The sequence below is a fragment of the Antennarius striatus genome, chromosome 24, assembly GCF_040054535.1.
Source record: "Antennarius striatus isolate MH-2024 chromosome 24, ASM4005453v1, whole genome shotgun sequence".
NCBI lineage: Eukaryota > Metazoa > Chordata > Actinopteri > Lophiiformes > Antennariidae > Antennarius > Antennarius striatus.
Genome location: NC_090799.1, coordinates 9197416 through 9213393, shown reverse-complemented (window position 1 = coordinate 9213393; position 15978 = coordinate 9197416). Strand labels below are relative to the sequence as shown.

At 39.6% G+C, this 15978-nt stretch overlaps 1 protein-coding gene across 2 annotated transcripts in view; it reads left to right on the top strand.

Annotated features, from left to right (window-relative positions):
- LOC137591162 (diacylglycerol kinase zeta-like) overlaps positions 1–15978 on the top strand; it is a 41339-nt gene that overhangs the window by 13869 nt on the left and 11492 nt on the right. For both annotated transcript variants that reach the window (XM_068308971.1, XM_068308970.1), the window contains 7 exons: positions 166–277; positions 460–546; positions 1522–1634; positions 1764–1864; positions 3092–3171; positions 10641–10707; positions 13791–13831. In XM_068308971.1, coding sequence (XP_068165072.1) covers positions 166–277; positions 460–546; positions 1522–1634; positions 1764–1864; positions 3092–3171; positions 10641–10707; positions 13791–13831 — 601 coding nt within the window. The remainder of the gene's footprint in view (positions 1–165; positions 278–459; positions 547–1521; positions 1635–1763; positions 1865–3091; positions 3172–10640; positions 10708–13790; positions 13832–15978) is intronic.

The following is a 15978-nucleotide window of genomic DNA, read 5'->3' as shown; positions in this document are numbered from 1 at the left end:
TTTACTCTTGTACTCATGCAGTATTGTAGTTTTACTCTTGTACTCGTGCAACATCCTAGTTGTGCTCCTGTACTCATGCAGTATTGTAGTTTTACTCCTGTACTCGTGTAGTATTGTAGTTTTACTAATTATTAACAAAACTCTTTCTGCTGTTGAATTCTTCAGGTACTGCGCCGGCACTACGCCGTGGGGTAACCCCAGCGAACATCACGACTTTGAACCTCAGCGCCATGACGACGGGTACATCGAGGTCATTGGGTTCACGATGACCTCTCTGGTATGGCGCTTACTGTTTCTTGTAACTATAGCAACGACGTTCAACTACCAAGAGATGGAATGGGATTAATGACTGGAAAGTGAGATAAAAATGTGTGTGTGTGTGTGTGTGTGTGTGTGTGTGTGTGTGTGTGTGTGTGTGTGTGTGTGTGTGTGTGTGTGTGTGTGTGTGTGTATTTGCAGGCTACTCTCCAGGTTGGAGGTCACGGTGAAAGGTTGAATCAGTGCAGAGAAGTCATCCTGACCACCACCAAACCCCTACCTGTGCAGGTATCTACTGCAGACACACCTTAAACATGTTAAACATAAAAAAACGATGCTGTACTCAGAATCCATTTAAAATCCTCTTCATGTTGAAGCAGTCTTTTCTAAGCTTCTTTTTTTTCTTTTTTTTGTGTTTTTGTATTTGTTTTTATTTTTTTGTTTCTTTTCTCCCTCTTATTGTTTTTTTTGGGTTTTTTGTTTTTGTTTGTCTTTCTTTTATTTTTTATTCTTTTTTTATTCTTACTTTTTTCCTTTTTTAAATTTTTTTGTGTGTTTGTTTTTGTATTTGTTTTTTCTGTTTTTTTCTCTTTCTTTTTGTTTTTTGTTTTGTTTTTGTTTCTTTCTTTTATTTTTTATGTTTTTGTATTTGTTTTTTCTGTTTTTTTCTTTCTTTTTGTTTTTTGTTTTGTTTTTGTTTGTCTTTCTTTCATTTTTTATTATTTTTTTATTTTTCCTTTTTTCTTTTTTTGTGTTTTTGTATTTGTTTTGCTTTTTTTCTGTTTTTTCTCTTTCTTTTTGTTTTTTGTTTTTGTTTTTTGTTTGGGGTTTTATTGTTTTTTATAGTTTTTTTATTTTTACTTTTTAAAATTTTTTTTTTGTCTTCAAAAACAAAAAAACTGAGTCCTTTCAATGTTTTTCCAGTTACTCAGACTATTACTCAGATTACCTCTGGCGAGGAGATCATACAATTTTTGAGATCATCTGGATTTCATTTCATTATTTATGTCAATAAAGCTTAAATTACTAGATGTATTAGTGAAATAAATTATTTCTACTTTCTTAATTATAACAGAACTTGTGTGGTTCAGACGTTACATAGTTGTTCCAACTGGATTTAACCTGATTTAAAGCCACTCTTGCGCTGAGCGTCCTGATTTAAACAGAACCACCACCCAGCAGCACCGACGTTACGCTGATGATGTTTTGTTATATTACTGTTAGTCTTAAAGCGTGTTTTACTGACGGATGTGTTTCCTTCAGGTGGACGGTGAACCCTGCAGACTCGCTCCTTCTGTCATTCACATCAGCCGCAGGAACCAAGCAAACATGGTCCAGAAAACCAAAGGACGGTCGTCACCACCGCACCTCAATGAGTAGGTGTCACACACACACACACACACACACACACACACACACACACACACACACACACACACACACACACAATACAAGTCAGATGGTGATCATCAGCCTCCTCCATTGACTCGTTTCCGTTTCCTCAGTCAGCAATCCGTTCCAGACAAACTGACAATCAAGATCAGAAGAATCAGCATGAGCGACTACGAGGCTCTTCACCATGACAACGACAAACTACAACAAGCGTGTAAGGAATCACACGTACAGAAACACACACTTACATGTCTGTATGCAGCGATGTCAAAGGGTGTTTGATCAATGACGTGACCCCGATGTGAATCGTTTTATATTTAAATCAAAACTCCAGATAAACACTGGACGTGAAATGTCACAGACGGCCTCAGGAAACTACACCTTTATAAAGAAAAATGATCAAACTCAAGCCAATAGGTTGAAATACATTGTAATTAATATTATAATATTTATTTCAATGTCTTTATAGATGTGTGGAATTGTTTCATGTTAGATTAGAATATGGACACCAGGTGGCGCTGTTACCTTCTATGATAATTAGGAACAAGTTATCTGCATTCCTAATTGACATGTTATTTTTTTAATGTGCATTACATACATTATTTATCGCTTAAGCATAACCCGTGGTGTGAAAACATATGGCTGTGTGTGTGTGTGTGTGTGTGTGTGTGTGTGTGTGTGTGTGTGTGTGTGTGTGTGTGTGTGTGTGTGTGTCTCTACATACTAAACATTTAGAATATATACTGACTTTTTTCTTTGAAGCTGCCAAAAATGTTCAGTCTTGCAAAAATGTATAATTTGACCATAACCAGCTAAACTGTAAAACTGTCCAGTTTCCAAATGAAACGGGTGAAATGGTAATTGTTTATTCATGCTGCTGTTGGGTAAACGTTGCTACGGTAACAATATGTTTACAAAATGACAACGCAGATATGAATGTGTGAGAATAATACACCAGATTGTTCATGGATTTCTATTGGTCGGTCTCAGAGGTACGCTGACCTGAGTGGGTTCCTGTTACTACTATAGACTGTACAGTGTGTGTGTGTGTGTGTGTGTGTGTGTGTGTGTGTGTGTGTGTGTGTGTGTGTGTGTTGAGAAGCATCTTGATCGATGTAACAGCGCTCTCAGCACAATGTAGGTTTGGTGCAGCCACAAACACATGAGTTGGGCTACATTTATTTTGTGCACCACAGGTTATCTCTAAACTTATGTTTACTTTAATGCACCCAGATTCACTTCAGATTCACTACCGTTTATTTTTCCCACGCTGCTCTAATTACTTGAACATCCATGTGGTCTCAGGTTCTTTGTCAGACCTGCTCAATAATCAGAATTAAACCAGCCGTTTGGCATTTGCCTGAGGGCAGACGTTAAGAGCTGCCCTTTAAAATGGACGCCGGTGCTGCTGGGTAATTGTTCTGCTCCTCTGCATCTGCAGCCGTTCATCTTGGAGAGATCATGGTACCCGGTGATATCGACTTGGAAGGCTGCAGAGAATATATCAACCATCCACAAAAGGTAAGCAGGACACCAGTGGGGTTAGAAACATAAGAAGGCCTCGGTAAATAAAACATTTTTTTTCGTTTTTTTGCAAGAAATATCAAGTATTTTTATAACTGCAAAGTAGTTGTGACTGTGAAGTAGTGGTAGGTGAGAGTGTAGCCAAACAGCATAGGATGGTGGTGTGTAGGATGACTCTATACAGAGAAAGAGGTTAGCTAAGAGGAAGTGGGACACAGAGGACTGAGGAGAGTAGACAGGAGTACAGGGAGATGCAGCGTAAGGTGAAGGTAGAGGCAGCAAAGGCCAAACAAGAAGCTTATGATGACTTGTATGCTAGGTTGGACAGTAAGGAGGGAGAGACTGATCTATACCGGTTGGCAAGACAGAGAGATAGAGATGGGAAGGACGTGCAGCAGGTTAGGGTGATTAAGGATAGGGATGGAAGTCTATTGACAGGTGCCAGTAGTGTGATGGGAAGATGGAAAGAGTACTTTGAAGAGTTGATGAACATGGAAAATGAGAGAGAACAAAGACTAGAAGAGGTGACTGTTGTGGACCAGGATGTAGCAAAGATTAGTCAGGATGAAGTGAGGAGGGCATTGAAGAGGATGAAGAGTGGAAAGGCAGTCGGTCCTGATGATATACCTGTAGAGGTATGGAAGTGTCTAGGAGAGGTGGCAGTAGAGTTTCTGACTGGGTTGTTCAACAGGATCTTAGATAGTGAGAAGATGCCTGAGGAATGGAGGAGAAGTGTGCTGGTGCCCATTTTTAAGAACAAGGGAGATGTGCAGAGTTGTGGCAACTACAGAGGAATAAAGCTGATGAGCCATACAATGAAGTTATGGGAGAGAGTAGTGGAGAGTAGTGGAAGCTAGACTAAGGACAGAAGTGAACATTTGTGAGCAGCAGTATGGTTTCATGCCAAAAAAGAGTACTGCAGATGCAGTATTTGCTTTGAGGATGTTGATAGAGAAGTACAGAGAAGGCAAGAGGGAGCTGCAATGTGTTTTTGTGGAGTGGCAGAGAAGTATGTTAGAGCGGTGCAGGACATGTATGAGGTTCTCTCTGGGAGTGACCAGGATGGATAGGATCAGGAATGAGTACATCAGAGGGACAGCACATGTTAGAGGTTTTGGAGATAAAGTCAGAGAGGCCAGACTGAGATGGTTTGGACATGTCCAGAGGAGAGATAGTGAATATATTGGTAGAAGAATGCTGAGTTTTGAACTGCCAGGCAGGAGGCCTAGAGGAAGACCAAAGAGGAGGTTTATGGATGTAGTGAAAGAGGACATGAAGGTAGTTGGTGTGAGAGAAGAGGATGAGAAGACAGGGTTAGATGGAGGCAATTGATTCGCTGTGGTGACCCCTGAAGGGAAAAGCCGAAAGGACAAGAAGAAGAAAAAGATCCAAGTATTTTTATTCACTGATGGATTATCGGCCAATCAGGAACTTCATGCTGTGTTTAGACCCTAAATATCCAAAAGAGCAAACAAGGGAAATGTTCAGATGATCAGACACTCAGGAAAGGCATTTTCACTGACAAACATTCTATGTATTTTTAATGTTCATTGAGAAACACACACACACACACACACACACACACACACACACACACACACACACACACACACACACACACACACACACACACACACACACACACACACACACTTGCTTTGTCTCTCTCTGCCCCCCCCCCCCCCTCACACATTCATAGCAAACCAAACTAACACTTAAACACCCACACATCAACACAACAGCACTCCAGGGCAGGAATCATATATTATACAACACAATATGTCTAAACACACACACTCTACCGGTGTGGGGAATATTAACTTTTATTTAACATGAAGCAGCTTCAGGAAGATGGAAACAAAACATAACCGACTGAATTTATTGGAATACCTTTTATTATTATTACCTCATATTTGAACTTTTATCTGCAGATCTGAGCAAAATAGACTGACACAACACACACACACACACACACACACACACACACACACACACACACACACTGTATTTATTTGTGTCTTTCATTCTACTATATTCTCTTTGTGTGTGTCTGCGGCTCCATTGTCTGCAGTGATTACAGTTTGTGTTGCTGTGGATGTTCTGACCTTCGTTTTATCCAAATACATTGAACCCATTCAGAAGCTTCGAGCCAAACATACTGCACGTTCAGTGGCTTTTATTCTTCATCTTTCCATTATATAACTGTAGGGTTAATTATATAAAGTCTCTCTGTATCTCCGCGGGGGGACAAATCTATGGACAATTTAACAATAATTATGGGAAATAACACTAAGTATCTAAATCCATGTGGAAATGTGTTGATGCAACTTAATTAAGACAGTTACACTCAAATTCAGGGAGGAGGACCTCCAGGTTCTTGATGACATCAGATCAGATGTTTACACACCAATAAGAAAATAGAGCAAATCTGAATATGTTGAGTTTTGCAATATCAATAATAGTGCAGTCAACTTAAGAGACATATACTCTAAGACTATCATTTAAAAGAGCTCTGCTCTATAGTGAGGTCACACAACACATGTGTCAAACTCAAGGCCCGGGGGCTAAATGTGGCCCTCCACATCGTTATATGTGGCCCATGAGAGAATAAAAAGGTCAGAGTGTCTAAAAATAATTAGATCAAAAGTGTGCTTTAACCAAAAACTACATTTCCCACAATGCAGTAATTCAGCCCATTTTAACTCTGATAGAAACGTTGTGAACAAAGTTAATGCCCTAACTTGTGTTTGATGTTATTTTTCTTTATTGATTGATAGTTTGATCCTTGATTGATGGACTTCTGTGGGTTTAATAACCTGACAAATTAAAAGGATTTATGTTAGAACAGAGAAACAAACATTTTTTTCAACTTATAAACTAATGTTTGTAACTTGAGTAAGTACAAACATTACAGAAGAAAAGGGCCTAAACACCATTTCTATACAGGCGGGGGGTGGACCACAGTGCAGATGCCCCTGAGTGGGTCCAGCATACGGTCGGGACAGGACATCAGTTTAATCCTAAACCAGGGGCTTCATAGGAATATGTGTTTCTGGCAGGAGGTGGAGGCAATCCGTGGAACGAACTGTGTTGTTTTTTTTAAAAATCTGTTGAATAAGCGATCTCATGTCGTACATTATTCAAGGTTCCTCTCACGTCTGCGGTAATGAGCCCGGGGGGCATACTAAATCTGGCCAAAACAGAAAAGAATCCCAGCCCTGCTTTCCCCTCCTTTTCCTTTATAATATGCACAAAGACAAATTGCACGCAGAAGAGACATTAGAAGGAAGAGAGAACTCAGTCAGAGTTCTTTTGATTCCGTGCTTCTACATTTTCAGCAAAAAAAGCCTGCAGGCGTTTCCCCTCATCTTTAGTCTGTTGCTGAACTTGACAGCAGGATTACAGGCGAATGCAGGGCGGTGTGAGAGGTGTGTTTACGGAGACACACTCGCTGTCGGTTTGTAAGGGAGGCATGAAGTTAGAGAGGAAAGTCACTGCATTTACAAATATTCCAAAAACAGTTTTAATAATCAGGAAGTGTGAGCAGTTATATGCTAAAAATTCTCAATGTGCAACATTTTGACAAGTTTCCCACTGTGCACAACTCAACAGGAGACTAGTAATTGCAATTATATGAGACAAAAATCCCAAAGACTGCTTGGCTTTGTCCAGACGTCTGCTGGTTAGAAGACAGGTTCTGACAGCTGAATATAATTCATGATGGTTGTGTATTTGTATTTGTGTTTCTTTGTATGTCCGACTACTTTCTAAAACACTGACAGGATAATAGAAACAGTAATTTTGTGTGTCATGTGATTTAATGTCAGTCAGGGGATTCTTGCTTTTGTGTGTCTCAATATTTTGGGGTTTGATTAGAATCGTTAAAGTAAATCTCACGGGGGGGGGCTTTGTGCTGTGAAATGGCAAAATTTACAGTCTTTCACAAATATTGTGAACAATTTAGGATTGAATAACTTCTCAGCAGGGCCAGCAAGGGCGGTCCGGGCCAGCAAGGCCTCCTCTGCTGGTCTAACATAACCAGAAATCATGAAAATATTTATGATAAAAGTTAATTGTATTATAATGTATTTTCCTTAAATATATTCAAATGTATGTATAAATATATAATTATACGTTTGAATATAATATGACATAGGCCAACACTGGGTCAGTCTTCTATTTTTAGGTTAGTGAGGTTTTGTCCAATCAGAATTCACCCAGCTTGTGTTGCTATGTTGAATGAAATCTGCCCAGGACCTTCAGAATGTAGAATGCAGGTCTCTGTGCACCGTGAGTGAACGGGAACATATAGTTAATAGACAGATGCGATAGCCAATCAGATCACGAGTTGGTGACGCCAAGGCCTTCTAGCGGGCCTCACATTCACCTGACATGTACGTGTCCTGTGATTGGCTACTCACTCTGAGAAGGTGGGGCCATGCAAATCATATTTGAAGATAAGCTTTAGTGAGACAGGGTCCGATCCCTGAAGGAGCTAATGTGAAATAGCTAACCTGTTCTAGCTAACCCGTTCTAGCTAACCTGTTCTAGTTAACCTGTTCTAGCTAACCTGAACTAGCTAACCTGTTCTAGGTAGTAGGTTCTAGCTAACCTGTTCTAGCTAACCTGTTCTAGCTAACCTGAACTAGCTAGCCTGTTCTAGTTAATCTGTTCTAGCTAACCTGTTCTACTTAACCTGTTCTAGCTAGTGGAGTGTTCTTGAGGAAACAAAGGAGAATGGATTTTATGTTTAAATCGGCTGTTTGAACAGTTGTTTCGGTGAGTACAAGCATTTCATTTATCTAAGTTTTCATATTTAATGTTCTTGTAATTTAATTTCATTTATATCAAATCAATTATGAAATAAAATGACGAATATAGTAAAAATAAAAAAAAAAATCTTGCTCTTCTGCAATGTGTTTAAATTATGTGGTGCACTTGCGCAGCTGTGTGATTATAGTGGAAATGTTCGAAGAGACTTGTGTCCCTGCTGGAAAATAGCCTGTTTTATACCTGATAGAGGTGATGCACCATCTAGTAGTGTGTTAGTGTATGTCTGTATATCGTTTCTCTAGCTGTGGTGTCATAAATGATGGTGATTTCAGTGGGTTTAGTTGTGACGTAGATGTGTGATGTCTATAAAGGTGTGGCCGCGGGATTCTTCTGTGCGAGTGACAATAACAGGAGTGGAGCTGACGGCAGTCTTTGTCCCATTTGAGAGAAGTTATAAACGTCCTGAACACTACATTGGTGGCAGAGGTGGGAGCCACTCACAGTATTATGGGATGCATTTATGCATGTTTGACTATGGAGAACTTCACTAAAGGCCTAGGTGTGAAATGCACAGCCCACCACTACTTCTCATGGTCACTTTGACACTGCAGGGAAGAGGAATCAATCAATCAATGTAAAGTAGGGTGTCATCTGCATATACAGTATTTCATAGTTAGCGATGGTGGATTGTGGATGTGGTGGGGGGGCATTTATGTCTTGTTTGAAACTTGATGATGCTTGATGTTAATCTGGACACTTGTCTTTGGCACGTTGTACAATTAAATGAGTATAAATGAGTTTCCAAATTAAGATTTCAGTGGTCAAATGGAGTATCTGCTGCTTTTACATCTCCATGGTAACGTGTGCTGATGGTGAACACAGTCTGGAGCATGTTATGAGAGAGAGAGATGGGTCAGTGTACTTCCTGGGCTCTGGGTTTGTTCATGTTGCCTTTTTGATGAGAAATATATATAATGGTGTTAAATTAAAGATATGAGGCTCCTGTGTTCAAGGCTCTTTAGAGCTCTCAGTCATAAGAGCAGTGATGATATAGATTCTTCTACCGCAAGACTAAAATACATTTAAAGAAACGGGTTATACCATATGTTAATGTGCAGACACAAGGGTAAAAAACAAACAAAACTTAAAATTGAAATACATGCCACAAAATTACATTACATGCAGGTATTTTGAATTTACTTCAGGTACAACAACTACAGTATTGAGTTTTCCCTTCTTGCAAAAAAAAATCCTAATTTCTCAGTCAAAACCTTTTTCCTGTGTGGATTTCTTTGTGTCCTGATTGATGGAATCAACATTTCAGTACTAAAATATTATTTTAATTATTCTTTTTTTAATAATTATTTTAATTTATTTTTTTAAATTAAAATATTCTTTTTTTGTCTGTGTTGTTTAGATTTAGTTGGGTTTCTACCCTTGTGCTTTTTATTTGTTCTATGATTTAATAGAAATTCAAGAAACATTGTTTCCCAATCTTTTCCGTGGCTCCCAAATCAAACAATGAAGAGTGTGTGTGAATAAACCAGAGGGTGAAACAGCTTCTCAGTGAGTCACTATTGTGCAGTGGACAGAAGCACAACATGACTCCAGTAACCATGGTAACTGTTAACGATGCAACGCAGAAATTAAAAAAATAAAATACATAAATAAGTAAATACTTAAATACATAACATTTGCACATCATTACATCACTAACAGGATTGAGACATTCTGCAGAACCGACAGTTAAATAACAGAGTTTTCATTGCATTGCAGAATCTGCTAATATTAATGATTTATTTGTTGTTTCCCAACATTTTCCGGATTTTCTCGCTCTGACTTTGCGCCCCTGCAGACTTAAAGCACAGACGTCGGAGGCGAAGCGAGGAGGAGCGCTTCTTGGCATTTAACTCTTGACATGTGGACAGGCGGCGTCTGACGGCGTTGTGTGGGGGCAGAGGTTCACAGATAGAAACAGAACCGGGAGCGTTTAGAACAAAAGGCTGAGGTTTCAAACCAAACACTCCAGCTAGCAGGGAGCAGAGGCTGGGAGGCAGGAGGCGCCGTAATGAGGTGTCTGTTTTCTGATCTTGTTAAAAGTCTTCCTGCAGCATTCTGACCTAATTGAAGGCTGCATGAAAAAGTGTGAGTGATACAGAAATGCAAAAAAAGTTAGTAATGAGGCACGTCGACATTAATGTGTGGGGAAAAAACTTCTCCCGTGTCACTAACGGAACGCTTTTTAATAAGTTTTCAAACATTTTTCACATCAAATTTCATTTTCATTTGTCAGATTTATTTGGTTTATTAAATTGTCTTGCTGGATCGGGAGATCCAGGGAATAAAGTCCTACACTAACTGTGTTTGGTAGTGTGTATTCTGTTGTCTGTATTTGTGTGTCATTCATGATACAAAAGTAATCATTATATAATTAAATATTATTTTTCACAAAAAAATACAATTTTAATTGTGCCAAATTTGGACTAATTTAGCATAAATTCATTGTAATTGTCTGTCAGAAAGCTGAAGTCTGCCAATAATTATTGATTTCCTCCTTGTGGTTCTTAGGGTGTTCGGTCAGACTGGATCATCCTTCTGTTTTATAGATTATAGATTAATATATTTATCAATAATTCCATAATCAAGTCAGAGCTCCTCTGATCTGTTTCCTGTTTTGTGTTCTTGAAATTCAGGAGGAACCAGCAGAGAAAGACATTATTACCTCCCAGAGATTATCTCCAAAGTGGTGTTTCCTGGATTGTAAGTACATCACCTTTAATCTAATCATCAAATTGAGTCTTTATTATTATTGTTGTTGTGGTTATTATTTTATTTTTCACAGTAGAACACACAAGAAAATATTGCTAGAATAAATCTGCATCGATCCAATGACAGGAACACTCTGGGCGGCAAAGTAATAAAAACATATTCCTGGTTAATTCCTTCAATGCGCTGATTAAACTAGATTAAACTAGATTAAACTAGAATAAACTAGAAGGTAGAACCAAATGTCAATACATTCCTGACTGCTGGACAAAAGGAATGACACCAGTGTCACCGGTAACTGTTCTCCATCAAACTGGTTTAACTGGGATCTGAGCGACCGACCAGCAGAGGAGCTTCATCAGATCTTAGGGGCAGGAGGTTACTCACCTTTCTATTTCAACCACATGCAAACGAACCTTTAAATGTATCGCATGAGAGCCTCAACAGGAGGCACTGAGTGAACTGAGGGAATGGGAGTGGAGAGGATGATGATGTTATCAGGTGGGTTTATGACGATCACAGCGAGGAAGAGCAAAAAAAAAAAAAAAAAGACTCACAAACACGTTAATTATATGAAGAAAAAGTAATCAGGGTGTGTGTGTGTGTGTGTGTGTGTGTGTGTGTGTGTGTGTGTGTGTGTGTGTGTGTGTGTGTGTGTGTGTGTGTGTGTGTGCAAGCACAGAGAAGCTGGGTGTTGATTTCTGACTTTAAAAAGAAATAAGAATCCGTGTGATGTGAGAGTAAAGAGAATAATATCCTTATATGTGTGTGTATGTGTGTGTGTGTCTGTGTGTGTGTGTGTGTGTGTGTGTGTGGTGGGGGTGGGGAGTGATACATTTGGCAGTGATGTCTATGAAATGTTGGAGAAGGCTGTGCGTGCTGTAGATCTAAAGGAACTGAAACACACACACACACACACACACACACACACACACACACACACACACACACACACACACACACACACACACACACACACACACACACCTTCATTCACTAACATCAGGTTGGTGTTTACTTGTTTTCATCTGCAGTCGGAGCCAAATGTATGATTTTTACTGAGATTAACATAATTCCCATAATTCCTACACATTTATTTCCCACTGGTCCACCTGACTTAAAAACCTCCTATGTAATATACACAATGTGTGTGTGTGTGTGTGGGGGGGGGGGGGTGGTTGTGTAACTACAGATGACATCAGCTCACTTTCACTTTCTCTAATTAAGGCAGGGGAAGAGCAGGAAGCAGGATTTCTGAGGTCAGAGGTCAAGAGGAGTTACATGCTTGAAAAGTTTTTATTCTTCGGCTGAATTTCTGAAGGTTTTTAAGTTAATTGTTGAACGTTTAGGGAAGGAGAGGCTGCTGGGGGGCTCTCTCTACAGGAGGGACAGATACCGTTTCTCTGCACAGGACTGGTTTGACGTTTGTGCCAAGCTGCTGTTTCTCCTGTCGGGGCTGAGAGGAGCTTTGTTGGTCTTAGGAGGGGAACAAACCGGCACAACCACACAATCTGAGCTGCACAGAGCTGCTGTGCGTCGTATCCACGGCGATAAACCGGCCAGGAGTGTGAGGAAACCACTGCTCAGCACTTCACTGAGGCTCGAGAACCGAAACACGTTTGGGAAGAGCATGAATATTAACATGACGCTCTGACTTTAGTTTGTGTATTATACTGTATTATAATGAATAGTCCTCAGTGATGACCAACACTACAAACAACACATTTATAACATCACAAAGGTGAGACAGAAAAAGTCACTCAGACCTACAAACTAATGAAAGTCAGCAGTAGTGTCTGAAAACATGGTAAAGAGTTAATTCATCTGTTCATTGTTGAATGTCATGAATATTAATTTCATACGGCAGAACCAGAAATATCTCATGAAAAAAAAAAAAACCTGTGCATCTTACATAACACACACACACACACACACACACACACACACACACACACACACACACACACACACACACACACACACACACACACACCTCTGCTCGGTTTGTGAGTCCTGAAGGAATCAAACAGAGAACAAAGCTGAAGGGAAAACAAAGGGGGGGGGGCAGAAGGAGACGGTTTGTTTTAGCAGGTGATCGATGACATCATCATCCTATTGATTATGAAAGGGACATATCACTATCAATATTATCATTAACAACAATTCCAGTTTTATTTCAGCAAATTTTTAACTTCAAATTTCTAAATTTGTGAATCCTTGAGTTCTGGTAACTTTGTTCCCTGGAGGGGGGGGGGGGGTTATTTTTAGAACTATAAACACACTGTTAATGTATAGAGAAACATATTTGCATAATAAATAACCTTATACTCAGAAATTGTCATAATTGTGCACAAATGAGGACTTCTCTCTGGAATACAGCCCATACTCAGTATAATAATGGATATTTTTATTATCATGCAGTTGAAGCTGATGTTTTCGTTCTTTGCCACTAACAGATAAAACCAAACATAAAAACCACACCAAAAAAAAAAATCCATATTCATAATGTGTTTTTGTATTTTTGTTTGCATTTTCAGTATAACAAGGCTTTTAAGGTTTATTTGAATTTACCATCTCAATTTGTAGAAAAATATGTTTTAGAAAAATGTTTTACAATTCTCCAACAATCCTTTTTAGTTTGCTTTACAAATTTATTTATTTTTTTAAAAATGTTTTGTTAAATGTGGTGTCATTATGGGGAAAAAAATGTATTTATCAAGCATTCACTTATAATTCAGAAACCAAAGCAGAACATCTGGCAAACACAAAACTTAAAGTGTTAACAAGTCAAACTGAAATGAATTCAGACAAACTGAATGCTTTTATACACGTCTTTAAAACTACGTACTATGGTATGTACTTTAGAATGAAATATGTCTTGACTTTGGATGAATGGAGCTTTCTCTCTTTATGATTAAGCTGCCTTGTTTTCTTTATTGTATACGGAATGATGTTACAGGTATGTGAACCCATGTTAAGTCAGGACTGATAGGATCAATCTGATTGGTCAGGGCGTGTTTCTCTGTTATTACAGACTGTATTTCATTGATTGACGCTGATTATTTTTGTCTGTTCAGCTACGACAGCAGATCGTTTCTACAGGATAGACAGGGCTCAGGTGAGTCTGCATCACAGGTGGTTACACATACAACATATGTCAGGGAATGTCAGCGAAAAAATACTTCACAACACTGGAAGGAGGATGTACTACAGTAGTGAAGGAGGATGTACTGCAGTAGTGAAGGAGGATGTACTGCAGTAGTGAAGGAGGATGTACTACAGTAGTGAAGGAGGACATGAAGGTAGTTGGTGTGAGAAGAGGATGCAGAAGACAGGGTTAGATGGAGGACACTGATTGGCTGTGGAGACCCCTGAAGACTGGAAGGAGGCGTTATTTGGGGTTTTTATTTTGCCTCAGTAGAGAATGGATTACCTCCAAGTAAAGGAGAGTATTAATTTGAATTTGCTAATTCTTTAACAATATTAAATTAATGATCTACTGAGCAAATCTGATCAGAGCCTCTGTGTCATTTTGGTGAAACTTTTCTCTCCACTTCTCATCCACCTTCTCTTCCCTTTTGGATGGATGCTGGAGACCACGGAGGGACTCGTTCTCTCTCTTCCTTCCTTTCTTTGAGTCTCTTTGCCGTTGATCCCAGTGACCTTCTCTCTGATTTATTCATTGATGCTCCTTGTTTCATCCAGACTCTCGTGACTCCGTCTCTTTCATTGAACAAAGAGCCTCAGGGTGTTTCCTGTAGGTCCAGGTTATACTTGAAACTTTTGGATAAGTGCCTTTGTGATGCTGGCTGTTGCTTCTTCTGGTGTTGTTTGATTTGTCTTCTCCTACATGTCCATCAAGCCTCTCACAGCTCTGGGTCTGTGCTTGTTCTGGTATTAACTTGAAGCCCTGCTCGGGTCTCTGGAGAGCCATTAATTCTCTTGGCCTCTGCTTTCCTGATGTGTGATTAGCCAAACAACCAGAGAGTCTTCATGTTGTTCCGTCTCCTGAGTCCCATCATATCATTTGTTCTTTCTTTCTGTCCATCTATCTGAAAAAACGAAAAACAAACAAATCCATCCACACCATGGCTGATCCTAATGAGGCTGCTGTTTGGACAGTTGGCGCGTTGGATTTATTATTCAGAAGCTTGTGGGTTTGTCTTACTAGACAATAAGAGGTGACAGAATTTTAAATGTTTTAGTTGTGCTATAATATAAAACTCATCTCGTCCAGCTGCTCCTCATTAACGGAGTCCTGAGGTGAGACCTGATGTCAGGGTCCTCCAGGATAGTCCAGTCTCTCTTCCCTCCTGACTTCATTAATGTAATATTCTTGATATTTCTCTCTTTGACTTGATTAAATGCTCCTACCTGTTCCAGACAAACCTAATGTGATGCTGATGAAGGTCAGCGGCTGTCTCCCTGTCTCACCCCTGTCTCACCAAACAAGTTGCACTATAGCACACTGGGAAGGCTGTTGCCAATAGCAATTAGCATGTAGCGGTGACGTGCGGTCGGGGGAGGCGGGTGAGGCACCTGCAATCGTGAAAGAAAAAACTGGAAAATGGAAGAAATAAATGAAATGGTTATATTTATCCAGTGATGTGTATTATATATTTACCGTTTAATGTCACCAATTTTACATTATTTTTACTCAAAATGGCTGAATTTTCACATTTACCGTCGAAATGCTGATTAGAGAGCTGTGGTGAGGCACCAGCCAGACGAGCCTCACCAGGGATTGATCAATGGATCGACCAGCTGTGCTGGTAGCTGAACAGCGAGACCGTAATGCTAACTCTCTTCAGGGGTCTCCACAGCCAATCAGTGGCCTCCATCTAACCCTGTCTTCTGCATCCTCTTCTCTCACACCAACTACCTTCATGTCCTCTTTCACTACATCCATAAACCTCGTCTTTGGTCTTCCTCTAGGCCTCCTGCCTGGTAGTTCAACACTCAATGCTATCTCTCTATATGTTGCTATTAAGTCAAGTCAAAGTCAACTTTATTGTCAAGTGTACCATATAAACAGTCAACAGGCAGTACAACACAGGCAGTACAACACAGGCAGCACAACACAGGTAGTACAAGACAGGCAGTACAGCAGGCAGTACAATGAGTGCAATGAGACCCACCACAGTCATGTCGTGGTATTAAAATGTTCTGACACGTTTGCTCTATGAACTAAATTTCCATAGTTTAGCTAATGTATATAATGTTCAGTGTTTTTTTTGTCAACAACTGTTTGTGTGTAACGTCTTT